The 27,884-nt window shown below is 33.4% G+C and overlaps 2 protein-coding genes, 1 long non-coding RNA gene and 6 other non-coding genes across 9 annotated transcripts; 2 read left to right on the top strand and 7 right to left on the bottom strand.

Moving 5' to 3' along the window:
• The first annotated feature begins 5,706 nt into the window (after positions 1-5,706).
• On the top strand, positions 5,707-6,738 carry LOC145610832 (protein S40-6-like). The gene has a single exon (XM_081666114.1). It carries the CDS (start codon positions 5,792-5,794, stop codon positions 6,392-6,394), a length of 603 nt encoding a protein of 200 aa, XP_081522240.1. The 5' UTR covers positions 5,707-5,791; the 3' UTR covers positions 6,395-6,738.
• A 10,074-nt stretch (positions 6,739-16,812) lies between these two features.
• LOC145623740 (uncharacterized) lies at positions 16,813-19,698 on the bottom strand. Its single transcript, XR_014110218.1, has 2 exons — positions 19,496-19,698; positions 16,813-17,392 (listed from the first exon to the last, which is right to left on the bottom strand). It is a non-coding gene; the product is annotated as an uncharacterized LOC145623740 (long non-coding RNA).
• Positions 17,535-17,630, bottom strand: LOC145626101 (small nucleolar RNA Z266). The gene has a single exon (XR_014110967.1). It is a non-coding gene; the product is annotated as a small nucleolar RNA Z266 (small nucleolar RNA).
• Positions 17,852-17,948, bottom strand: LOC145626098 (small nucleolar RNA Z266). Its single transcript, XR_014110964.1, has one exon. It is a non-coding gene; the product is annotated as a small nucleolar RNA Z266 (small nucleolar RNA).
• Positions 18,094-18,189, bottom strand: LOC145626099 (small nucleolar RNA Z266). The gene has a single exon (XR_014110965.1). It is a non-coding gene; the product is annotated as a small nucleolar RNA Z266 (small nucleolar RNA).
• On the bottom strand, positions 18,306-18,401 carry LOC145626100 (small nucleolar RNA Z266). Its single transcript, XR_014110966.1, has one exon. It is a non-coding gene; the product is annotated as a small nucleolar RNA Z266 (small nucleolar RNA).
• On the bottom strand, positions 18,680-18,751 carry LOC145626084 (small nucleolar RNA Z105). The gene has a single exon (XR_014110952.1). It is a non-coding gene; the product is annotated as a small nucleolar RNA Z105 (small nucleolar RNA).
• Positions 18,794-18,893, bottom strand: LOC145626096 (small nucleolar RNA Z161/Z228). Its single transcript, XR_014110962.1, has one exon. It is a non-coding gene; the product is annotated as a small nucleolar RNA Z161/Z228 (small nucleolar RNA).
• Positions 19,699-22,699: 3,001 nt separating the features above from the next.
• On the top strand, positions 22,700-23,188 carry LOC145624752 (uncharacterized). The gene has a single exon (XM_081677845.1). It carries the CDS (start codon positions 22,700-22,702, stop codon positions 23,186-23,188), a length of 489 nt encoding a protein of 162 aa, XP_081533971.1.
• The last annotated feature ends 4,696 nt before the right edge of the window (positions 23,189-27,884 follow it).

Genomic DNA, 27,884 nt, shown 5'->3' with positions numbered 1-27,884 from the left:
GCCTCGGGTAACACTATTTTTTTTACATCATATGTATTTGTATTCTAATATTGTAAAAAATAAATGAATTATATTACCTCTAATTTACTTAATAAATGAAAGGAATATATAATATTATGTGAAATTTAAAACATTAATAAAAGTTAGTTGAGATGGTAAATGTGTTACCCATATGTATCGGAGGATATGGGTTCGAATCTTGTTCAAAACATATTTTATTCATTTAAATAAAGTGGCTAGCTTACGTGACTTTCCCTCTCTCATTAAATTACAAGTCAACCATTCTCTCTCATTCCTTTCCCTTCCATGACTTTCCCACCTCAATTTCTCTCTCTTCATACGGAAAGGACGAATTTGGGTGGCTGACCTTGGGTGGGATTTTTCGTGGGTGGGGCGGCTCGTCGATATGTGTGAGGGAGTGACCAACCATGAGTGGGTTTTTCGTGGATGAGGGATGGTTGATCCATGAGTGAGGGTGCCTGTTTGGGATGTTTTAGAGAGGAGGTTATTGCATGTAGGAGGTAGCTGGGCTGGGTGGACGGAATCAATGGAGGGGAAGGGGAAAAGGAAAGAGGCAAAAAGAAAGAAAATTTTAATTTATTTTTTTTGAATTTTTTTTTTAAAAAATAAAAATAATTATTTGGACGAATCATAAATTGACACTTGACTTGTTCACCCACTATACCAGTTACTAACAGGTCAAGGACCATTAAAAGAAGATGACCCTCGAGGCCCCAATGGTGGGATTATTAAATAATAATCGATAGGTAGGATTATTGTTCGCAAACCGGGTAAAGGTGGAATTATTAGAATCAACTTTTCCTATAAAAATATAGATGAATTAACATTTTATAAAATGTTGTACCAAAATAGCAATACATCAAAGTGAAACAGAATAAAATTAAAAAGGAGGTACAAATATTATAATATTAAAAGTTTAATGCATCAACAACCTTAATATTGGTATAAAATTTAAATTAATCCGTTTCATTAAAAAAAATGGTATATTATTGTTGTATTGTCATAATAATTCGTCATAAAAACAATGTATTGCACAAGACTTAGGCTAGTAATTAAAAGAAAACGTGCAAGAGAAAGACGAAATAAAAAATAGTGACACTTGACATTGATCTAATAATCTAATATTGATCGTAGCATAGATTATCATAATAAACCCCGCCTTACAAGTTCATGCCAAAATTTAAAATTTCTACTGGCCACATTAAAAGTTAAAAAATAAATCACCAATTTCGATCACAACTATTTTTCCAATAAAATAACAAGCAATTTATCAAATTGATAGCTAAACAATAACTGATTTTATACCATCCATCACCTAAAATTCACTACTAGAAAACAGGGAAATAGCGACGGACTGCTTCCGACGGACCCATTATTCCGTCGGAAAAGCCGAAATTTCCGACGGATTTTATTTCCGTCGGAAATATGTAAGTTTCCGACGGATTTTCTGTCGGAAAGTACCATTTCCGAAAGAATAAAAATCCGTCGGAACTTTCCGACGAAATTTCCGTCGGAATATTAACTAAAAAAAAATTTTCACGAAACCCTAACCATTTCCGCCTCTTATTTTCTCTTTCCCCCTTCTCTTATTTCCGCCTTTTACCTTCTCTTTCCCCCTTCTCCTTCTCTCTCCTCTCTTCTCATTTCTGGTTCTCCTTCAATCGTTTTTCTCTTTCCTCCTCTCCTTCTTTTGTTCTCCTTCAATCCTCTTTCTCTTTCCTCTTCTTCTTCTTCTTCTTCTCGCCTCTCTCTTCTCTCATCTTCCTTATCTTCTTTCCCCCCTCTTTTGATTTACCACGCCGCCATCGACTATACTACCACCGCCAACACTATCAACCACCAGATGCCACAACACCGTCGTGAACAACACCAACACAGACTCTACATCAACATCAATGGTGCAAAACGACGGTTTTAAGGTCAAATTCAACCATGAAAACTCTAGATCTAGAGTTTTCATGGTCGAATTTGGCCTTGTAAACCCAATTCCGAGGTTTTGAGTGATCAAATTCAGGTATGTATCTATTTTTTTCTTATTTTTTATTTTAATTGTGCTTTTCGGATTTTTTTAGAAATCTATGGTGGTGACTGTTGAAGTTTGGGTTTTGGGGACTTTTTTTTATGTTTTGTGTTTTTTTTTTTTTTTTTTTTTGGTCGGAATTTTTGTGATATTTTGGTTAGGGTTCAATCAGGTTTTGGTTTAGTTGGGTAGATCTGGGTTGGGGTTTGGGTTTGGGTTAGGTGGGTGGGTTATGGTTAGGGTTAGGTTTAGGTTGGTGGATCTGGCTTTGGGTTAGGGTTAGGTAGGTGGATCTGGGTTGGTTGTGGGTTGTGGTGGTGGGTCTTTGTAAGTCTGGGGTTGTGGGGAATTGCGGTGGTGGGTGGGGTGAATTACGGTGGTGGTATTAGTGGAGGGCGGGGTTTGTTGCGGTGGTGTTAAGGTGATTTTAGAAGGGAGTGGTGGCGTGGCAGACCCTTTTTTTTTTGTTTTTTTATCAGAATTTCCGACAGACTTTGTTGAGCTTGAAAATTTATTCCGACGAACCCTTTTCCGTCGGAAAAGGCTGATTTTCCGACAAATGGTATTGCGGCAACCGATTACGACGAAATTCCGACGAAAAATTTACGTCGTTATTTGCCTGATTTCTTGTAGTGATTGTATGCAAACAACCCTCTAAGGCATAGGGAGTATATTGTATAACATTTGTAGATCCAAATAGGCTTAAACCTTCTCACTATTTTGGTCTTCTTGATAAAACTATGGATAGGATTAGGGGATGGCAGGCTAAGCTTTTGAATCTTGCTGGAAGATGCACTTTGATCAAGTCGGTTTTAAATTCTTACCCAGTTTATCACATGCAAACTAATCTCATCCTTGTTACAGTGCTTGATAAATTGGAGCAAAGGTGTAGGAAGTTTTTATGGAATAAGGTGGATAATATTCATTACAGTCCTAGACTTGCTTGGAAATATGTTACTATGCCTCTAGCTGCAGGTGGACTGAGGATTAGGAGATTAAGAGAATGGAATATGTGTTTTATGGCCAAGTTAGGTTGGATTCTCTTAAACAATCCCTCGAAACTTTGGGTGAGAATTTTTAATGAAAAATATTTGAAAAATTCTGCTCTTTTTTATTGTGTTCCAAAATCTTCACACTCACCGATTTGGAGGGATCTCCTTAAAGGTAGACACCTTTTGGCTTCGGGTTTGAAAATTGGCATAGGTAATGGTGCAACCACCTCTCTTTGGTATCATCATTGGGTAGGTAAAGCCCCTATTTATCTTCTGATATCTCATGACATCCCTCCTCATATGGCCCATTGGTTTGTAAGTAATATCATAAAAGATGGGTTTGGAACTTGGATGAAATTAAGCACTTGTTAACCGACTGCTTGATCTTAGAGATTTTAGCAACTCCTATATCTAAGGTTTCCAATTTTGATGACTTCATTCATTGGACCTTATCCAAATCAGGTGAGTTTACCATAAAATCTGCCTACCAAGCTCTTATTTCTCCTTCTTATCATCCTTTTCATTACTTCTCTTCATGGAAATCTCTTTGGAAAGTGACTGTGCCTTCAAAATACAAAATGATTTTATGGAATGTGGTTCACTCTATCCTCCATGTGGCTGAAAAATTGTCAATTTTTATGCCATTTATTTCCCCTATTTGTGCTAGATGTAACATGTACAATGAATCTCACGTGCATCTTTTTCGAGATTGCTTTTCCTCTGCTATTTTATAGAAGGATATTTTTTGCAAAGGTTCATCTGCCTGCTAATTTTAGCTTCCATAATTTCTTTGCTATGAATTGGTATGAGTGGATTAATTTTAATCTAGCTTTCGATAGCCACTGGAAAATGACTTTCACAATTGCTATTTGGCACATATGGAAACACGTTTGAGCTTAAGATGTTTAATTCTCGAATTGCTTTTAGTAGATTCATCTTGGATTATCAGTGTACTAACCATATAATGCAGGGTAAGGCACATGTTACTGATACTTCAAGCAGTTCTCACGTCCAAAATTCTTGGAGCCCACCTCCAAAGGGCTGGGTAAAACTCAATACGAATGGAGCATGGACTGCCATCAATGTAGCTGCGGGAGGGGGTGTTGTGAGACGAGATGATGGTACTTGGATCATGGGTTTTTCAAGCAAGTATAACGCAATTTCAGCCTTTGCAACAGAATTGCTTGTTGTTAGAGAAGGTGTTGCAATGGTTAAAACGCTTAAAGCTAAGGATGTGGAATTGGAGATAGATGCATTATCTCTAGGGATCATGCTCAAGTCTACAGGCAACACTCTTCATCATGAATTAGCTGCGGTAGTGAAGGACATTGAAGAGGATATCAAATTTTTTGATACCTTTGAAATCCTACATAACATGTGAAAAGGAACAACAATGATGTTGCTCATGAATTGGCTCAGATAGGATTGGCTATGAGTGTCGGACATTGTCTTCACCTTACTTGCCCTGAAGCTGTTCTGCCAATCTACAATACAGAGCTTGCTGCTGTGGCTGCTCTGAATGCAGATGAGGATTCTGACGGGGAATAATCAGTTACTTCTTGGTTACATTAGTAATAGTCTAGCTGTTTGCTTAACTCTTAGTTTTTCTGTTTTTCGAAGGGGCACTGTGTGTTTAGAAATTAAGGCCTATACGTTTTTTCTTAGTATAAGGTCTTCTGTTTTAAGCTATTTTACAACCTCACACTTTGCAAAGCGGAATGAGGTTGTGTGTTTTATGTGTAAAACTCTAATTAATTAATGTTATCGTCTTTTATGTGTTAAAAAAAAAAGTAGATGTCAACTACTCCCTCAATCCCTCTTTATAGGTATGAGTTGGCCAATCTTGGGGCCTGATAAGACAAATAATGAGATATAGAGAATTACAGTAGCTTAATTGGTTTAATTATTATACTAAAGATTTGAGATAAAATATAATCTACATTATCTATCCTTTATGATTCTATATATACCATTTTTTTTAAAAGCAATTCTATATATACCAAATATGTATATGTACATATAACTTTTTTTTTCTTAATAACAACACCGTATATAAAAATAAATGTACTTTTCAAAATTAACTTTTTTTTCCCCATTTAGCACAAAAGGATGATGCAAATGTTACAATAGTTCTAATAAAGGTAGAGAATGATGGTGATTTCTGGACGTGCACGTTATCAACTATTGTTTCGTGTTGTTAACGAAAATGAATCAAGAGGTATTACGTCATACGTGCTCATTGTTATTAATCCGGAAATAGAGTTGGGATTGGTATCCGAATAAGACTTTAGAACAAGCTACTTAGATAATCAATAATCAAGATCGTCTTCTAGATCCATAACCATTTTAGACCAAAAATTTAACAGGACTAATTTTACAGCATTCACTATAACAATAGTAATAATAATAATTTTTATTAAAATTTTGAAAATCAAAGGTATAATGTATAATTAATTATGACAACATTTAAACAACATTTGATTTAAACCATGATGAAAAAGTGTGATTATAATAACTCCATATAGACCATAGTATAATTTTCAAAGTGTTAAACCATGATCCACTTTTGGATATTCCTTTCTTGTACTATACCAAACACGGGCCTATATTTCAAATTAGATGACGACTTCCTTTTCCTTCTCATGTACACTGCGTCTTTCCGCCACGTCTTTCTCCTTCACCATTTTCTATATAACCCATTCCTCTCTCTCACTTTCCCTTCTCACTCCTCCTCTTTCTCTCTCCTCTCTCCTCAAATATGGAAATCAATGGCGTCTCCTACTACCGTCACCGGAAAACACCTTCCTCCGATCACTTCCTCGGCGTATTCTCCAGCACCTCCGACTCCTCCGCCGACATCTCCGGCGATGAGCTCACCGAAGCCGACCTCTTCTGGACCGGCGACTCCTCGGTTTCAACTCACTCCTCTTCATCTCCCGACCCTCGCCGTCGTACCCTAGGGTTCCGCCGTGAATCCGGAATCCTCGCCGCTCTCCCCGACGACTGCGATAATCGGAAGATTCCGATGATTCCGAGTCAGTTTCGGTCGATTCCGAAGGCGCCAAACCGAGTCGTCGGCGGGGAGATGACTCAATCGGCGCCGTGTAGGAAGTTTCAGCACTCTGCTCCGGTGAATGTGCCGGCGATGATGAGGAAACCGAAGAGGTTCGGTCAATTGGACGGGTTTTCGGAGGAGAGAGAAAATGAAGAAGATGAGGAGATGCTTCCGCCGCATGAGATCGTTGCGATGAAGCTGAAATCGACGTCGTCGGTGCTCGAAGGCGTAGGAAGGACGCTTAAAGGTAGAGATCTGAGGCAGGTTCGCAATGCCGTGTGGCGCCAAACTGGTTTTCTCGACTAATTTCTGAAGAAAATGTTGGCAATTTTTTTTTTTTTTTTTTTTTGAGTGGGGTTGGGGTAGGTGAATGTGAATGGAAGTTGTTTGTTTTTGGTTACCTCTTTCATTATCACTGTAAAATTAAAAAGAAAAAAAAAGGGTAGAAAAAAGGGGGTAAAATGGTAAATATAGGTAGACACTAGTAATTCTGGTGGAATTTGGCGTATGAACTATGAATTGGTAACTTGCCAAGGTTGGAATTTTTTTTGGTTGTTTTTTGATAAAGAAAAAAGGCAAGGGTATTTTAGTCTTTTCAGTTGTGTAACGGTATTCCGTATAAGTCTATAACATCGAGGTTTTGCGTGTTACACTATACACATCTTGTGTGCTTCAGTGCTTGTATGGATGTTTATTATATATCCGGATGTATCTATATAAGTCTATAAGATCAAGGTTTTGCGTGTCACACTTTGCACGTCTCGTGTGCTTGTATGAATGTTTATTATATATCCGGATGTATCTGTATAAGTCTATAAGATTAAGGTTTTGCATGTTACACTATGCATTTCTCATGTGCTTGTATGGATGTTTATTATATGTCCGGATGTATCTAATTAAAGGTATAAGATTGTAGGGATGTTTATTATATATTTCGGGTGTATAAGAGATCAAGGTTTTGCGTGTTACAATATGCGCGTCTCACGTGCTCGCATGGAATGTATACACCCGGGTGTATAAATTAGATGCAATCGACTCGTGTGTAATACTAAGAATATTTGAATTTTATTTTGTGGACTAGAGTATGGGTATGAGGGTATCAATGAAATGAAAAATGTGTTGTTTAAATGTGGTGTTGGTGGTTGATTCACCGAATATAAGTTGTGTTGCAAAAGTGAACAACAATCTAGGATACAAATGGAAATGTTGATTTGCATGGTGTAAACTTTGCAAGATCCTTTTTTGTGTGAAATTTTGAGAATAGTTACTTGGTAGTGGACAAAATATCATTGAATTTAGTGGGGATCATGGGTTTTGGAAGTATGTGATTTCAAACTTTCTCAATTCCAAGCAACTTTCTTTCTTCACCTACAAATTATTGTGTACCATACTCGGGCCTATTCACATTTACTTAATTTCAGTTCAGTTCAATTCAACTTCTATCAGTTTAGTTTAGCTTAATTTTAGTTCAGTTCAACTCCAATCAGTTCAGTTCAGCTCTCAATTTCCCACTCTTATAAAATATTCATTTCAGTTCAGTTCAGCTCCAATCAGTTCAGTTCAGTTCAGTTCAGCTCATTTTAGTTCAGTTCAACTTAATTCAGTAAATATAAAGAGGCCCTCATATACACACATTCAAAATCAATTCAAAATTCAATATCTCAGTTTGGAATTAGTACTTCCTAGTCATGTACTTCCTTCAACCCCCTTTTGTATTGTATATATATATATATATAAAAAAAAAAAAAAAAAAAAAAAACTTAGTGCGTTATAAGATTACTGCCTTCAACTCTTTTATATGTCAGTCGAAATTTTGTTATGATTCATTTGGTGGATTCTTATGAATCGATATAAAAATTATAATGATACATACATATATATTTACATAATACTGAACAAATTAAAAGAGGGACGAAAGGAATACCATGTACCATAACACGAAAGCCAATAGAGGGATTAAGGTCTACTAAATTCTACCATGCATTGAAAGCAATTTAGAAATCTCTGCATTGATGAAATTAATAATGGTAAATGACATTGTTTACCTGCTTTCCTCAATAGAAAGGCACTAACTGTAACGGTTGATTAAGATATGGACTTTGGCATTGAGCATTCAAGGCTGTTGGCAGTCTGTTGCCATGAGATTTCTCAATGAATGTCAATTTCAAAGTTCAAATACAATTGCAATATCAATTCAACTTATTTAAATATTAAATACAACTAGCCTTTTGGCCCGTGCAATAATGCACGGATTGTTTATAGGTATGTAATATAATTTTTAATTTTATAATACTCGTATATTTTTTATTGGAAAAATTAATAGTTATAAAGAAGAATAAGGGGTGAAAATTGAATGTAATTGTAGAAAATATTAAGTTGGGGGAAAGTGAATCAAACATTCATTCATGTATTGAATTAAAGCTAGTGTATTTTTTTTAATATGAGAAAGATTAAATGAGATGACATGTGGCATTGGTGGAAAAATATAATTTACATGTGGCATCATGAGGATGATGGTTTGTGTTTTTAAATACTAAAGTATAGATAGATGTATGAGTGAAATTTAATATAGTCACACATTTGTTGTTTGAATCTATTTTCGAGTAATTATATCATTTTTTCTATATATGGTAACACTAGTAGAAAAAAACAATAAGGCACCCCCATAAAGGCACCGGTTCAGGCCAAACCGGCGCCCTAAACCGGCCCAAAATTGGGCGCAATTTTACACAAATAGAAAAGGCACCGGTTCAGCCCAAACCGGTGCCAAAAATAAAAAGAGCACCGGTTTGAACCGGTGCCTTTACGAACCGGTCCATTTAAATATAAAAAAAAACCGCCCTTATAACTCCCCCCTAACCCTAACTTTCTCGGCCATCTCTCTCCTCTCCTCTTTCTCTCTCCTCCTCCTCTATCCTCTCCTCCTCTTTCGCTCGATCTACCTCCTTCATTCATTATTTTTCTGGATTTCTCCTCCAACAATTCGAAAACCACCAACAATTCGAAGACAACAACATGCAACACTTCGATTTTGAGGTTTTTCAATCGATTTCTTGGTTTTTTTTTTTACCATTTCAATCGATTTCTTGGTTTTTCGATTTCAATTTTTTCGATTTTGATTGTTTATTCCGATTTCTGGTTATTTATAATTCGAATTTAATAGTTTTTTTTTTATTTTGATTTTTTTAATTTCGATTTCTGGGTTTCTTTTTTCGATTTTGTTATTTTTTTTTTCTATTTCTCGGTTTTTTTTTTCGATTTCTTTTTTGATTGTGTTTTTTTCTATTTTGATTTTTTTTTTCGATTTCAATTTCGATTTATGGGTTAATTTTCTGTTAAAATAATTGATTATTTTGGGTCAATGCATGTGGTTTTGGGGTTTTTATTTTCGTGATTTTTAGATTTTTTTTTCCTGGGTTTTTTTCCATTTCAATTCTCTTCTAATTGGGTTTTTTTTTTGGATTTTCATTTTTGATTTTGGATCTCTGGGTTTATTTTATTTTCGATTTCATTTTTGTTTTTCGATTTCTGGGTTTTTTTTTTTTTTTTTTTTTTTTTTTTTCAGATTTCAATTTTTTTTCGATTTTTTTTTTGTTTTCTGGGTTTTTTTTTCGAATACTGGGTTTTTTAAATTTATTTTCTGGATTTTAATTTTTTATTTATTTTTTGGGTTTTTTTTAATCGAAGTTAATTTTATTTAATTTCTGGGTTTTTTTTTATTATTGATTTTCGATTTTGATTTTTATTTTATTCGATTTTTTTCTGGGTTTTATTTTTATATTTTTATTTTTCGATTTTCTTTTTAACTGATGTTCTGGGTTTTTTTTTTCTTTTCAACTAATTTTCTTTTTTATTTTTTCGATTTTCTGGATTTTTTTTTTTAAATTTTTTTCGCAGCTTAATTAAATCATTTTAATCAATTTATTTTGGTTGTTTTAATTGGTGCAGGTACTTAGATCTTAAATTGAAGAATCAAGATGCAAGTATATTAATTTAGATGTTGTATGGGTTTTTTTTATTGTAAAGTTGTAAATTTTTATTTTGATTTATATTGTATATTTTTTTTTGATTCATATGTTGTAATTTTTTTATTTTGATTTATATGTTGTAATTTTTTTTTTATTGATCTATACTGTAATTTTTTTTTTTATTATATATATATTGAAAAGATTTGATTTATATGTTGTGATGTTTGATTTATATTTTGTATTCTCATTTAACTTTAGTTTATTTAATTTTTAAGGAAAAAAATAAAAAAAAATTAATTTTTTTGGCACTTTTGGCACCAGTTAACCGGTGCCAAAAGTGGTGAATAAAATTTTTTTGGTACTTTTTGGCACCGGTTAACCGGTGCCAATTTCAAGTTTTGGCACCGGTTTGAAACGGTGCCTTTTTAAACCCCTTTTTGGCACCCCTCACATTGGCACCGGTTCAAACCGGTGCCTTAGGCCGGGTTTGAACCGGTGCCAAATTCATTTTTTCACGTAGTGTAACGATTTGTAATTGAATTTTACAAGATATTTAGCTTTAAATGTTTGATGAAATAATTTTAGGCATATCAATATTATAGAGTCATATGGTACATTATTTGACAATAAGGCCCTATTCACTTTACCTTAAAAAAATAATATTAAGTAAAAATAATTTCAATTCAGTAAAGTTAATTTCAGCTCAGTAAAATTGATTTCAGTTCAGTAAAAATAAGTTCAGTTCAGTAAAATTCAGTATTCTTAAAGAAGAATTATAATAGAAAATCAGTAAAAATAATTTCAGTTCAGTAAAATTAATTTCAGTTCAGCAAATATAATTTTGTTTCAGTAAAAAAAATTTCAGTTTAGCAAAAAATGGTGAAGTGAACGGTGCGTAAGCTCAGTCAATTTCATTCAAAGATTTTTTTTTTTTTTTTTTTTTTTTTTTTTTTTTTTTTTTTTTGACATCATGTAAAAGTTCAAATGATATCATGCATAAGAATAAATAACATGTAATTGACATTAAATACTAATAGTTCTAACACTATAATTTACTAATTACTTATAACTTTTTCTTTCATATAAACCAATACTCCCTCTGTTTTTAAATACTTGCTCCATATCTATTTTTTGCACTATTCATTAATATTTGTGATTTATATATAAGAAAAAATATAGTCTTGTGGGTACTTATTAGAATCGTTTTAATGAATAGATAATTATTTTTCAATTGTTAAAATTTATATTTATTGATAATTAAAGATATTATTAATCAAAGATTAGCATTTGCATACATGTCCAAGAGAAATGAAGCAAATATTTGAAAACGGAGGGAGTACTTCTATTTCAAAAAAATAATAAATAAATAAATAAATAACCACTACTTCACCTATAAAGGTTGATAAATTTGAGGTGCGCTAATTATTAAGGAAAATGCTATACATAACCCTAAAGTTAGGAAATCTTGAAATTATAAACACTAATTACACTGATTTGCGCGTGTTTTTGTAATGAATTCCTAATTTTATACAATTTTCAAGAGTGTATTTAATGCTTATATATAGCCCTTAGAGCTACATATAGCATTACCCTAAAAACTAATAATATTTCTCATTTTCTCCCCTAATACATCAATTGTTTAAATAATACCCTATAATCTCTTATCTTCTCTAGTACCTTAATTGTTTTAATTTTTAATAATACCTAGAATAATCTATTACCATTTTGACTTTATCTTTATCCTTGTATTTTTAAAAGATCCTATTTAGGGACTTAAGGTGGTTGGAAGGATAAACTTGTAACTAAAATGGCTTAAAGTCAAATCCATGGCCTCATGTATTTTAGGTCTCAAGCAATGCAATTTTTGCTTAACACGCGGAGTATAATTTTCTACTCCATATTAGTATTATTATTATCTTATCGACTTATCTTTAGAACCTATAATAGTATAATACTTACTAGTTTTATTATTTGTACGGAGTATTATTATTATTATTATTATTATTATTATTATTATTATTATATATATATATTTTAATTTGTTTATTGCAATTTGCAATAGATAAGAGTGATTAGGACTTGAAAACATGAACGTTTAATAAAGATAGTGATGGTTACAATTACATTGTTACAAATTAAAGAATAAAAACAAGATTGGATAAAAGATTTCTACAAGCACACTAATAATTTATTACGGAGTACCATTAATTCATTAAAACAGATTTTTCACAGGAGTATTAAATAAAGCAGTCAATGTTAAATATAGTATCTAGTGTACTAATTGCTTCCAATTTTCCAAGTAATGTACTAATTGTCAAATTTAAAAATTCAACATATATATTATATGCTTTCATGATCCAAGTCTCCAAGATAACTTTTCTTTTTTCATGCTTCAAGTACTGATCTAGAATTCAATTTTTTTTTAGAAATAGAATTCAAAATTACGGAGTAATAAGTTTAATTTCAATCTTCAATAAATACAACCCATTATTTATAAATATTTTTGCATGGATTATATTGTGAAAACTAGTCCTTACAAAAGGTGACATGATTATTAAATAATTTTGTAGGTTTATTTGAAGTTAACTGAACTTATTTGAATTTAATTGAACTTATCTAAACTTAACAGAACTTATCAAAACTTATTAAAACTTATTTTAGTTGTAATTGAACTTGGGTAACCTTATTAGAATTTATTTTTCTTGAACTAAACCTATTTTTCCTCAACTGAACTTATTAGATCTGAAATAAGTAAAAATAAGATGAACTAACTATGCCTTTAATAATGCACATATACTAAAATTCGCTAAATCCGCTAATTGAATTAGCAGTTTCAATGTGAACTTTTAAAATATGAGTTATGGAGATTTCAGTTGTTGATATGGATGATATGTCCGAAATATTAATAAAATGTGGTGTAATTACGAAATTTAGTCATTTTAGAGTATTTTATATGGAAATCGCTCTTAATGGCCCCATTTTTTTTTTTTTTTTTTTTTTAGAATGAAAGAGACCCTATTATTTTTTGGTGAAAATGTGAAATTCAAATGAGTAAGAGCAAGTTTAGCCCCAAGTCTTAAGACTTAGGGTGACATCATCATTTTGAGTCTTAATATTTATACTTGAGACTTTTCCCATTTTTCTTCAAAGGGAAAAATCTCAAACAAGTCTCAAGTTGAGTCTTGAAATTTCAAGACTCAACTTAAGACTTGAGATTGGGACCCACTTCACCCACCTCACTTTTATTTTTATTATCCCTTTTTTTTTATTTTTACACTTTTCTACAAATAATATGTCAAATATTTAAGTCTTAGGGCTAAAGTGATAAATTTGTGTAAGTCTTAGTGAGTCTTAATAAGAATTTGATGACATCATTTTAAATGAGGACCACCAAAATGATGTCACATTCAAGTCTTAAGACTTGGGGCTAAACTTGCTCCAAATGACCCCATTCTTTAAAGTTGTTTTCTTCAAGGGATTTTTTTTTTTTTTTATTTTTTTTTATTTTTTTTATGTACCACCTAACTACTTAAATCCAAGAAAATGGCCACATAATGTCATGAATTTGATTGTACCGTAATATAGACTAGTAGTAGTCACCAGTAGTAGCGTCACACCAAAGTGACCAAACAGTCCTTTCAGTCATATTAGCCACGCTTTTCATAATTCTAAATTTCCAAGTTCATAAACTCTACATTATCTAAAACAATTTACCTCGTGACTTTGTGAGTGATCAAATTTCAAACCAATGCAATATCAAATTCTCAACCACATACTAACATACAAATACTACTTCCGTTTCGTATTAGTTGCAACTTTGGAATATTTTATATCTCACAAATAATACCCTAAAGTTGCAACTAATAAGAAACGGAGGTAGTACAAAATATCATGATTTTTTTTTCAGGACTAATCACTTATATCTTTCGTCGTTTATCTACAAATAAAGTTGTACGGATATTTCCCTATTAAAGCGATCTACAAATCGAAAACTATTGTCAGAGAATAATAGGAGAAAAAAAAATACTAGTTTTTTTTTTTTTTTTTTTTTTTGACAGCCAAGAAAAGGGGAGCTACCCCCTACAGGAAATATAATTAACTGAAATACAATGAAATCTAAGTAATAATTCACTAATTTCCTTAGTGAGCATTCTGCATTCTTGCAAGCCTATGTTTAAAAAAATACTAGTAATAGATTCTTGAAGTAAAATAATACAGATTGAATTTCAATACCACCAGAACCTTTGCTTATCAAGTAACAAAATTTAACATAAGTTCATTAAGTTGATAAACAACCTTTGCTTATCTAGTGACAAAATTTATTAATGAGATAATTTTGCAAGTAACATTTGCAATTTTATCTATTTTTACCGAAAAATTACAATCTTACCCCTTATTAACCGGAAAAACTAACACAATTGCATTTACTTTATTACTCCGTATAAGATAAAGAGTAAGAAACAAAAATACACTCGTCGTTGAGAGTATTTTGCATACAACATCAAACTTCTTGTTATTGTTTAAAACTCTTAAATTAATTAATTAATGTCCTTCCGTTGTTGTCAAACTTCTCCAAAAATATAAATACTTTGTACTATCTTCGTTTTTTATTAGTTGACACGTTTTGACTTTAACATTATTCACACAGTCAAATGAGATTTTATTAGATTCGTCACAATGTATATTTTCATAATATCAACTTTTTATAATTTTTGCTTATCGATAATTAAAAATATTAGTGTTTTAATTTGTGCATTAGCAAACGTGATTAAAGAAACGTGTCAACTAAAAAGAAACGAAGGAAGTATTAGATATTGCTATTTTCTTTGAACGTTTAATGTTACAACTAATCAACCAAAATCGGAAGCTTGAGATGATTTTTGTCACTAGAATCCTCTGGTGAATGGCAGCTTGTCGAAGCGGTAAATCCAAGGCACTTGAACTAGTGTACATTTGTACTGTTTTTGCCAATTGCTCTTATAATTCTTGTTTTCTCACCAGCCTTTTTTCTAAGTCGATTCAAGTACTGTAAATTTGTACTGTTTTTGCCCATTTAGTGTTTAATTTTCCTAAATAAATCAACAAAAAAAATTCCGAGCCCATGTGATTTTCCACAAGTTTCTCAATCATAAAATCCTCTCAAAATCAGTTATAACTACTTCCATTTGATGTGCAGACCTTATGATATGAAAAAGATGAACAAAGATCAAGATCTAAGAGAACAAGCTAAAGTAATCAACACCAAGTAAGATAATCTAACAAATGACTTGATTCACTAGTCACAAAGTCAAGAAAAGAAGATAATAAAACAACTGACAATAACTTCAAATCAATAAAACAAGATACATCTATCTCAACAATCATTAAGGGCTTATTCTGATTGACTGAACTGAATTGAATTGAATATTTTATGAAAGAAAAAAAAAAAATTAAGAACTGAACTAAACTGAAAATAATCTGAAGAGAACATACCCTAAATTATATGAAATAGGGGTTTTTAATAAAATCTAACACAAAATAAAGTTAAAATTAAGGTGTAACCACAAAGATTACAAAGTAGCAATTACAAACAAAGCAAATAATCACAAAGATTATGGGCAAAGAGAGAAAGTCTCATTGATTTCAAAATTAAGTAAAGTTCATCCCAAAAGAAAGCTTAGCCATATTTAAAGGCTTTACAAACAAACACTAAAATTCTTAAATTAAACCCCTTGGATTACAAATGAAGGACCAAGATTAAAAAGATGGCAAAAAGGAGCAAAAAAAAAAAAAAAAAAAAGGTTGTCCACTCGAAACAGGGCCTTGGGAGCAGCCGAAGGGTAGGAGCGCATTTAAACTTCAAGTGACGCCCTTAGGAGCGGACACTCTTTTCAGGAGCTCCTCGTGACTGCCTAGACAGCTCAACTTCAAACGCTTACAACTTCTTCGTTTCTTGCTCAAATTTGGCATATGAGCTATTGTTGGAAAGCTCTCGAACTCTACTTTCATCTCCAATTTGAATCACATTAAAATTTCTTGTAACGAAAAATATATGGCTAAATGAAATAGTTACATCATACATTGATAAGTTTTTTTCTTGGCTAACACATAGAATCCTTGGAGCTTTATTATAAGCAAACAAAACTTACTCAAGTTTGATTATAGTTAATCCCGAGAGGTGATCATCAAGGAGTTTAGCACGGTTCAACTTCCTCCACCAAGTTCCATGCACCCGCATCACCTGACACAGAGAGTTATAGGGCGGCAAAAGAGATTGAGCATGTTGAAAAGCTCCGTCAAGTCAAAGCAATGGAAGAGGTCAATTTGTGGAAACCACCAAGTATTGTAAAATGACTTACAAGACTTCTATTTTGGTGTTCATCTACTTTTACTGTATAATAAACTGAGTTGTGCTAACAAGAGTATCACTTGCTGGATTTTCCTCATTGTTGTATTTTCGGTTCATTTATTGGCAATATCGTGAGCAAGATAATAGACCACAAGGACATTTCAATTTAGCAAGATCTCTAATTTTTTTTTTTTTAAACGAAATAGGAAAATAAAAAGTCAAGATCTCCCACGTTTAAGGTTACTATATAACCATCACACGCAAAGATAAATAGTTGGTTAATTTTCTAGAAGTAGAATCTAACTTTAGCACCTTTCGGTCAGACAAAAAATGTACAAAAGCACAACCTTTTTCTCAATCTAGTAAATTTTCCAATCCATTGAATATGAAAAAGCAAGAATAAAAAAAAAACAACACACTCCTAAAACTCAACATAAAAGAGAATCTTACAATCGCTTCAAGCCTTCAATACAATATATGTTCACATCTGAAAGAATGAAAGAAAACGATATACCTCTCGCATAATCGGATATATCAATCTTTACATAACCAAATACATTGATCTTAGATAACCAAGCAGATGTGCTCAGTGACACATTTGCCTAATATCTCAGTATCAGGTCCAACCAACGAAGACTCGAACTTGTGGACATGTCAATGCTGCCTGGTTCAATCATCTAACGGAATTAATGCTTACAGATAAGAAACTCACGTACATCAAACAAATACCAGCAACCTGCCCTCGTAGTTGTACAGGCTAACAGGGTCTTCAGCTCTTCACAATTGACAGTTTCAAACCAGTCCGCTATATATTGAATCAAGTATTCAATAACCTATTGTCGATAGGTGATGAATGTACTGTGAAGTCCCTCATGACTTCCTAAGCACGTACACAAAATTTTTACTAAATTCCGGAAGAACAAAAAAAAAATCACAAAAATCCAATCCTCATATTCCTCGGACATCTTACCGATTCATCAATCTTTTCACATTCAAGTCTGCAATGGACTACTCAACCAAAATGAAAATTATCACCCCCGCACATGAATATACAAAGCTATTGATAATTAACACAAGGAAGCGGGCATAGCACAACACAGATACTAATTTAACAAGTGGTCTATGAAAAGCAAAGGATTCCTTAGGTGTAACTTGGCAAGTCAGAATATCAATAAGCTATAAGATTTGATGTTCATGAGGATTTGCATCCTTAACACATCTAATTAAATCCTCACTCTTGTCAACATAACCACCCATCTAACATTCAGAAATTCCCTACAAGTCGAAGATCTTAAAACTAAAACTGTACACCTTATATATTCACGAACGACAGTAGCAAGCAGACCATTTTATACAATTATACATCACTTCACTAGATAAGAAAAGGACCATGCAAAGTGACTAATTGTATATACAGTTGAACAAAAAAGATTTTAAGAAGTTTTGAAAAGACACTAATTTGGGGCTAACTTGGCAAGTCAGAAATAATTATGCCTCAAATATTTTATGTTCATGAGGAATTGAATTCTTCACACATCTAATTGAATCATCATTCTTGCCAGTTAACATAAAATCATCTCATCTAGATTAGTTAACAACCATGACAATTCAAACATGTTTAAGCACCAAAAGAAAAAATGCTTTAAAACCATTAAAAGTCATAATACACTATATAATTTTAAAACATAGTACAAACATCCTAATTAAGATCATGGCAAGTCAGAAATTATTATGCCTCAAATAAATTAAGTTCATGAGGAATCACTTCCTTCATACATCTAATTGAATCATCATTCTTGCCATATCATCTTAAAATTATATAATCTCTACCTAAATATACTAAACAGTGCCTAATAAAGACACTACCCAAATTTCATTATAAAAATAGTCATGTTAGTATAAAAGGCCGCCTAATGAAGAATTTTGGCAAGTCAGAAATTATTATGCCTCAAATAAATTAAGTTCATGAGCGATTGCTCTCTTCACACATCTAATTGAATCATCATTCTTGCCATTACCTTCACCAATCTCAGACCAACTATGCCAATCCTAACTAAGTAGACTATAAACTTCCATAATTCCACCAAATTATAAACTTCACAATACCTATAGCTAAGCCTAGAATAGACTATCCCAATGTTACATTAACCCTATGCCAATCGGCATTGTTATCGTGTCGTGTCAACTTTTGTAAACTCAATTATCAAGTTCCTAACATTACCTAGCATTGAAAGATAAATCTTGAATAAAAATTTGAACTTTAATAGATTGTAAATATAAAGAGTTAAAGAGCATTCAGTATGAGTAGGAGGTTTTTATCCAATTCACGAACTTGGTCGGTTGTATAAAGTTTCATCATCATAATGCTCATTTACAACAAAAATTAACAAAAACTTAGCAATTTAATAGAGTTTCATCAGAATATTGGATTATAATACATCAAAAATGACACTAATTAGTGCCTCAGACGACCGTCGTGAGATATTAATCCAACATCATCATCTGAGCTCCATTTTTAAATTAAGAGAACACTAATTAACACTAAATTTTACAAAAAAATAAACATCAAAGAAAAACTTTCAACATAATTATTTGGCAAGTCAGATAAATCCCTTAATATTAATATATAAATCACAAGAAAATAAATTCTTCTTATAAGAATAAAAAGTTCATCATTCTTGCCAACAACATAATAACATTACTATCAAATCCAACAAGATTAAAAAAATGTTTCCCCACCTAAAATCAAGCCATTTAGAACCCACATTTGGGTATTTTAAACACTAATAAAAGAAAATTTAAAACACCCAAATGATTAAAAAAGGAAAAATGGCTAAGACAATTAGGGAAGGGTAAAATGGGAAATAACTCAAAAGGAAAACCCTAAAGAGAAAAACCCAGAAAAAAGAATTAATTTTGCGCAGCTATGACTCGAGACGCTTCCATTGTTGTATAATTGGAAGGCGATCTTAAGGGCCGCGCTTATTTTCATACAATCATTCAAACCCCAGAATTTTTTTCAAAAAAACAAATTAAAAACCTAAAATTGCTATAAATAAACTGAAATTTTTTAATTTTAAAGGAATTTATTTTAGAAGAAAGAAAACTCACCACAGAACGCTGAAGAAAAAGATGAATTTGCAGAAGATAGAGAAAGAGATGGAGGTTAGAGGAGATGAAGATTGGGGTTTTTGTAATAGGGTTTTAGAATTAAGATTGCTAGGGTTTATAAAAATTTGGATTGACGGCTGTTTGTTAATATGGATTGGGCTTATGGGTTGAGACTTGAGTGATGATTATATTGGGCTTAGAATTGAGTAATTCTATAGGTAATTCCTAATACCTACAAAGTACAATACTACAACCCCTTTAGCCAATTCTGCCTACTCCCCCTCACCAAATTACCAAAATAACCCCTCACCCCACTAACCGCATCCCACTAACCTTCAGTAAAAGTAACTGCAGTTAATTTTCTACCCCACATATATATACAAATAAATGAAACAAAAAAAAAAAAAAATCAAAAATTGATCATATTCTACATTTTTTTTCATCCGCAATTTCTCTCTCCATTTTTCTCTCATCAAACCTTTGAAGCACAATTCTTAAAAATTTATTGCAAATTTGTTACAATCTCAACAACAATGAGTGATCTACAAGAAGAATATGCGCTAGCAAAAGAAAAATCAAAATCGTAAGTACACTTCTGCAATTTTTTACAATTAAACCCTAATTTTTAATATTTTGTTCCATCGTAAGTAAATTTGTTTAATTTCTTGTGTAGACCACAAAAAGAAGCTCCAAAAAGCAACAAATAAGATGCTAAAGTTTCGTAAGTGGAGAATTATTATAATTAAACACTTAATTTTTTAAACAATTGTTCAAAAACAAGTTTCGTAAGAAGTAATTTGTTTAATTTCTGTTGTAGACCACGAAAGGAAGTTCCAGAAAGCAAAAATAGTGCAGTTTCGTAAGTACACTACAAGAAATTAGCAGTTTTGCGACAACCAAAATTTGTCGCAAAAATAGCTAAAATCTTCGCAACAAATAGTTACGACAGCCAACCGTCGTAATGGGTTTGTCATTATCAGACATGTCGCAAAATTTTATTTTTACGACAGTTTGACTGTCGTAAAAAATAATTACGACGGTTTCACTAATTTCAGCGATAGTTTTAAATTTCATCGCAAAAAATAAGCTTACGACAGCCAAAAACTGTCGCAATTGTACGACGATCTGGAAAACTGTCGCAAAAAAATTTAGCGACGGCTAGTCTTTTCCTTGAGCAGAGCTACGATCGTTGAAAAGAACTTCCACTGTGGTGCATCTCTTGCACACATCGCTGGAATATACAGCCTTTTCGGAGAGACGGTCTAACGATTTGTTGTAGCCGTAAGGGTGATTCTCATCTGATTCGCCTGAACGCATTTGAAAATTTGACAACCTTTGCGATCCCGAACAAATCTTTACCAAAGAAATGACAATAGGGAAAAAGATGATTACTTTTTTATGAACCCTAACACACAAACAAACCCTAAACAAAAACAAACAACTAAACTAACAAAAACTAACGACTCCACCATAGGGAGACAGACGAATATCTACACTACTTGTGTAGATATATTGAAACCCAAATTGCAAAACTAAATAAAATTAAAGGAAAAGGGAAGAAAATTAGTCTATTTCCGGCCTAAACACCCTAGAATTTGAAGAAACCCTAGAAGAGAGGGAGAGGAGAGGAGAGGCTCTAGATGAGTTATTTAATTTTGGCAATTTTGATTGAATTTGTAATTTTTGGGAATTTAATTAGCATAGGATTCACATATAAAGAATCTTTCATTGTTAATCTACTATTGTACGTATGAAGAATTTATTTTGGCAGTTACGCTGTTTAGCTCTTTCACTAACCCTTATGTATCTCATCTTATCCATATACTTGTATTAGTATATGATTCGCATTTGTGAACACGTATATGTATCTTCGTTGCATATGAAGAATAATTTGTGAATCGAATTAGGTAGTGTTTGGATTCAAGCATTTCATTTGAAATCTAGAATTTCAAATTAAATTTATTGACATTCAATTCCAAATTCTCTGTTTGGAAAAAACTTAGAATTTCAAACTTATCAAATTCTCTCTTCCTTGCTCTACTCCCTGACATTCAAATCCCCCATATTGTTCATCCAAATCTCTCTCTTCATGTTCATCCAAATCCCCAAATTGTTGACCCAATTAGGGGAGAAATCGGCATTAATCAACCAAAATCTACAGTCATTATTTAGATTATGACATTAATCAAACCAAATTGGCATCCAAACCAAGCGAATTCGAAATTGGCATTCAAATTGACATGTCAATGGTGATCGGTGATTAGCAAATTGATTATACTACCTTAGAAACTTTTCGACGGAGGAGAACGCACACAAGCTGCTTTAATGGAGGATATAATCTTTAGTTTAGAATACAGAGTACATTGATGGAGGAGAAAGAGCTAAGAAGTTGCTTTAATAATGGAGGAGAAGAGAATACAGAGTACATAGATGGAGGAGAAAGAGCTAAGAAGTTGCTTCAATGGAGAAGAGAGAAAAAAAATTGGGAAAACGTCAAAAGACCTAGGAGAGAGATATTGGGGATTTTTTTTTTTTTTTTACATGTTAGAATTTGAAATGACATCATATGAGATGGAATTTGTAATTCATTAATTTGGTATTATTATTCAATGGCCTGGATTTGGCCCAAATCAAGATTTCAAATTTTTGCATTACCCAAACAACTCATTTGGTCCAAATCAGAATTTCAAATGAAATCCTTGATACCAAACATACCATTAGTAAATTTCAAATGTTAAAGGTGTTTCAATATGACCACTTTTACTTTTTGTTATATTATTATCAATCACATAAACCACCTTTCAATAACACTGATAGAATATACGATAAATATTCTAGATATTCTGTTATAGTAGGAGCTATATTTTGTGAATATTTGTAATTATCTTTTGAGATTCCTAACGAGATTAGGACTCTAGATTGTAACCCTTTATATACGTATCAATGGAATACACTCCAATTCAAGGAGTTTCACATTATCTAACATGGTATCACAACTTTAGGTTTTTCGATCTAGCTTCGCAATTTTTTTATTCAGTTTTTCAACCCAATTATTTTTCCGGTTACGTCTCCAATTTTTTGATTTTCTAAAGCAAAGAAATTAATTTGGTCAACTCCCCAAAACTAATTGGTGAACCAATCAATTCTCTACTCTTTTTTTCTATTTTTCGTTTGCTTTAGTGTACCTAGTTTCTTGATGCCATCATGGGTAAAGATGGAGAATCTTCTTCTTCTTTTGACTTCCATCCTGCTCTAGGTGTTAACAATATCAAGAATGTCATTCCACTTATTCTTGACCGTGAAAACGTGCAATATTCAAATTGGGTAGAATTGTTTGAATGTCATGCCCACGCATATAATGTGCTTGATCATATTGACCCTAAAACGCCTAAGCCGACGGATTTATCGGATGATATGTGGAAACGTCTTGACTCCATTGTCAAGAATTGGATTTATGGTACAATTTCTGAGGATTTGTTGGAGACAATTTTGTGTAAAGGGGCAAATGCTCAACAGATTTTGGACAAACTCAAGGCTATATTTCAAGATAGTAAACAAACAAGAGTCGTTTATCTTGAAAATCAATTTAATGCTCTGCATCTCTATAATTTTGCAGACATCTCTTTGAATTGCCGACAATTGAAAATTTTAAAGGATCAACTTGCTAATGTTGACCAGCCCATATTGGAGTAAAATTTGGTTATTCGTTTGGTTTTAGGGCTCGCAAACACCATCTTCGATACCGTGGCTGCTGTGATTCAACAAACGGAGCCATTAGCTTCGTTTGAAAGAGCCCGATTATGACGATTATGCCCGTCGGGGGGCTATTCCTCCCGATTCACTTACTCCCGATTGGTTTCAATACCCCCAAGGAGGGTATTCTCACCCCGGTGCGTATGGTACTTATGTGGACTACTCTTCAGTCCACGGATATGGGGGTGATGCTCCTTTTGGGGGTATGGGGGGGAATGTGGACCCTAACTACTTTGCAGGTGGTTCGGGTTATGGTGGTGCTGGACCGAGCCAGGGTGGTGCCGACTCGAGTCATGGAGGAGGATATGAGAGGATGGATGACGATAGGACTAGCTCTTCCTAGCTACCCTCCCAAGTCAATGAGGGCATTGCTTGATTTGGCTTGGGGGGAGATTTCTTGTATATATGGTAATCCTCTTTCTTTTTTCTCTATTTATTGCTTTCCTAGTGTAGTTTTTATTGCTTTCTTATTTATGAAAAATACAAAAAAAAAAAAAAAAAAAAAAATCAAAAATCAAAAAATACATTCCAATGAATTATAAATTATGCTTCCCGGTGCCCCTTACTTGAGAAAATTGTTTTGATTCTTGGTATTTGATGATAGGCTTTGTGGATTAGTTGATCATGATTTGATGTTTGATTGCCTTGAAACCTTTACATGCGTCAAATTTGTCCAACTACTTGTGAATATAGTGCTTGACTAGTTGATTTGGTAAGGAATGTGTGATAGTTCCATAGTTCCTGGTATTTCAATGAGTTTGAGTATTGGTTTGCAACTATTAGTAATATTTATATGATTCATTATTATGCACATTGTGGAGGACGAAGGCATTTGTTCTTTTAGGTAGCCTCCAAAAATTGTAGATACATTTGTTCCCTTCTTGCTACCCATGTTGTTGCCTTGACCTTTTGTTGTTTATTAGCCGCATTACAAGCCCATTTTGCCCCATTGGTTACTAGTCCCAAGCTTGGCTTGGGGGAGCTATTATTGAGTGAGGTGAGGGAGTTTGTAGTGTGCTTATTATTTGCACAATTTGGGTGGGTTTTTGAGAAGTTGTTTTGTTGTTATTCATGTTTATTTTTGATGAGTTTGAGAGTTATATTTTCTTGAAAAAATAAAGCATGATATTATGAAAAAAAAAGGAAGTTCAAGAGAAAAAAATGTGGAAAAAAAAAAGTGGACTTCAAAAGAAAAAAAATGTTCAAATGTTCTAGTTGGAGGTTGATCAAAGGAAAATAATTTTGAGCCTCAATGAAAAATTCAAGTTTGGAAAATAAAGTTTGTTTATTCACTCTACTTCTTCATTATTATATCTTATGAGTGAAATTGTAAGAGTTGGGTTTATTTATTATGATTGGAGTAAATTTGGTTGATGTTGGAATTGGTTATGTAGGAGATGTATGATCATTATTTATTTTGATCATGGGTTTGATTAGGATATGACTCCTTTAAGCATAGCTTTTCTATCACTTATTCCCAAATTTATCCTACCCTTTACCCTAGCCTTACATTACAAGCTTTAAAGACCTTCTGACCTTTGTGCATAGAATTGTATGAATGTGAAAGTGTTGTTTATCAATGCAAGTTATGATTTGGCATATTTCGAGTCGACTAGTAGGATTGAGCGTTCATTGTTTTATACACACGAGAGTGTGAGTTGGGAGGGCATTGTTCACATAAAGGGGTTGGATGGAGAGCGATCGAGTACATCTTTTACTCGCCACATAAATGAGAGTTGCGTGTGTGAGCACTAGTCTTGAATTCTATATGCTCTTGTGGTTTGCTCTGTTTGACAATTGTTAGGGAGATTGGTAATTAGATGGGTTTGATTGGTTGACTTTGAAGCATGTTTATTTGATTTGCCCTGGATCGTTTGTATTTGATTTTTTTTTACTTTTTGGGGTGAAGCATATTTATTGATTCATTGATGAGATCTTTGCTTAGGGACAAACAAAGGTTTGGCTTGGGGGAGTTTGATGTGTCTATTTTATACAATATTTTACCCCCGTCCCTTGGTCATAATTAATAGTGTTTTTGGCTCTTTAGAGCCACTTTTATTACTAATTGGTGTTTTCTAGTGTTTTTGTAGATTTGGTTGACTTTTGCAGGGATTTATGCTTTTGGAGTATTTTCCCGAGTTATTTTGGAGCAATCACGAACATTGGAGAAGCACGACCAGATTCTATAGCCCAGGGCCGGTTAGAGCCATCGAACCGGTGATTAAGGGATCGGTATAGGTGATACCGGGGCATTTGGACCGAGTGTTCAAGACCCGAAGAGGAAATTCGGATTGGGCCGAGAAATCAAGCCCAATAGAAGTCCGAGCCTCAAAGTGAAGCAAGGGCCCGATCGGGCAGGAGGTCGCCCGATCGGGCGCGGCAAGGCAATGGTGCTGTGCGTGCATAAGCGCGCCCGATCGTGCGAGCGTCTAGCACGATCGGGCGATGCTGCGGAGAAGGAACGCGAAGAAAAAGGCGGGCCCAATCGGGCGGCCCTTCGCCCGATCGGGCGCGTGTTTCTATAGGACCTGATTAGTTAGTTTTAATTTTTGTTTTAGGAAACGTTTATATATGAGTTTTTGTACGGAATTTTGATTATCTTCTCTCTTAGACTTTCTCTCTCTACTTAGGATCTTTTCTCTCTCTTAACTTTTCTCTCAACTCTTGTTCTTGATTATTTCCATTAATACAGATTAGTTTGGTAACGATTTCTCTTCTCTTAATCTTAGTTATTTACTTTACTCCTTCCATCATGACTTGTTTTATTACTTTGATTAGTTTAGATTTAATTATGTCTGAGTAGTTTAATTCTAGGGTTTATGGGGATCCATAAATAATATGATGGGGTAATTTATTGTTGTTAATTATCAATGCTAGATTAATTTCCTATTGATTGATTTAATGCTCTGTGACTAGATTAGGCCTGATCTTTTATGCATGAGTTTGACAACACTGATTCGAGATTCGACAGATGAGAATTAATGTTTAGGTCTAGTTTCAATAGGCAGGTTAATTTATAAATGGTTAAGTTGAGATTCGAGAGATGAGATTTAATACCGGTAGAGTAATTCTGTGATTGTAAAACGTAGCGAAAGCCCTTTACAATCTGGTTAATTGATGCATTGATGATTGACTATTATTGATTATTGGTATTGCATGATAATTTCTTATTGAATTGTTTTAACGTTTTACAATTGCGGCTTGTAAAAGTATAGCAATATTAAATTGATGAATCGAGCAGATGTTAATTTGATATTAAAGGCTATTTTCATTAAGAACTTAGATCTAGTAAATTGCGAGAGCCTGTTAGATCTATGTTGATTAATAAATTGCGAGAGCCTGTTAATCATGTTATTTATGCAATGTCAATGATTGATTACTATGTTTTACCCTGGAGTATTATTTACTGGTGAACCTATGCCCTAGATCCTTTCATATATTGTTTTCTCTCTATTCTCAATCTTAGTAGTTTAGTTTCTTATTCGAATATAAATATTGGTTACTTAGATAATTTATATTATAATAATTAATTAGGAGTAAAAAGACTTGTTTCCCTGTGGAGATCGACCCTACTTCCCTATCTACATTAGTTAGAGGATTTAGGAATTACTTTTGATTTGGGGATACGACTTTACCCTGTCAAAAGTCGAACACATGATTCGTACAATTAATAATATTAAACGTACTCTTTTATTTCATGCTTCTCTCCCACCTTCCTTTTGGAATCATGCCCTTGAAACGGCTACATATTTAGTAATATCTTACCTACCAAAGTTATCAATCATCTTACTCCGTCTCAAGCTCTTTTTGGTGTTATCCCGTCATATAGTCACCTTCGGGTTTTTGGGTGTTTATGCTTTCCTAATCTTTTGGCTACATCTAAACACAAGTTAGCACTGATTATCCTTCCTAACATAGGGGATATAATTGCTTAGACATTTCTACCAATAAAATTATAATCTCAAGACATGTCACTTTTGATGAAAATACATTGCCATATCGAAATATTTCTAATTTTCGTAGCACTGATTATGATTTTTTAGATAATATTGATCCATACCCTTTGTTTTAACGTCAGATTTATTTGCAAACACCCACAACCCAACATGGGCAGCCCACACCTCAGCAATATCGAGGCCCAGACTCTCCTCTCACACCCAACCCGAGCCCACACACGCTGCAGCAAGGCCCAGCGTCCGATGGAAATCCATCGCCTGGACCAGAAGCTGGGCCTCCCTTACCCATCGTGGACCCAGCGCTTCCTAGCACCCACCAGGTCTAACTGACCTCTGCTCAGCCCACTTCACCAATTATCCACTCCCCTAGCCATTCACCTAGCCCAAACACTTACACTCCACCTCCCCTTAGAGGCCTCACGCCTATTTCACCCACTAGACCACCTCCAACTTCCCCACAAATGCAAACACGATCCAAACATGGGATTTTCAAACCCAATCCTAAATATGGCCTAACCATCTCCACTTCTAGCACCACTATGGATCATTCTCCCTTACCCAAAAATCACAAACAAGCTCTTTCTGACCATAATTGGAATGCAGCGATGCGTGATGAATATAGTGCTTTAATTGAAACGGGGACATGAGAGTTGGTTCCTAGGCCAACGGGGGTGAATATT

This window comes from Chenopodium album, chromosome 3, assembly GCF_948465745.1.
Source record: "Chenopodium album chromosome 3, dcCheAlbu1.1, whole genome shotgun sequence".
NCBI lineage: Eukaryota > Viridiplantae > Streptophyta > Magnoliopsida > Caryophyllales > Amaranthaceae > Chenopodium > Chenopodium album.
Note: the sequence above shows the minus strand (reverse complement) of the source record. Positions and strands in the feature narration are given on the sequence as shown.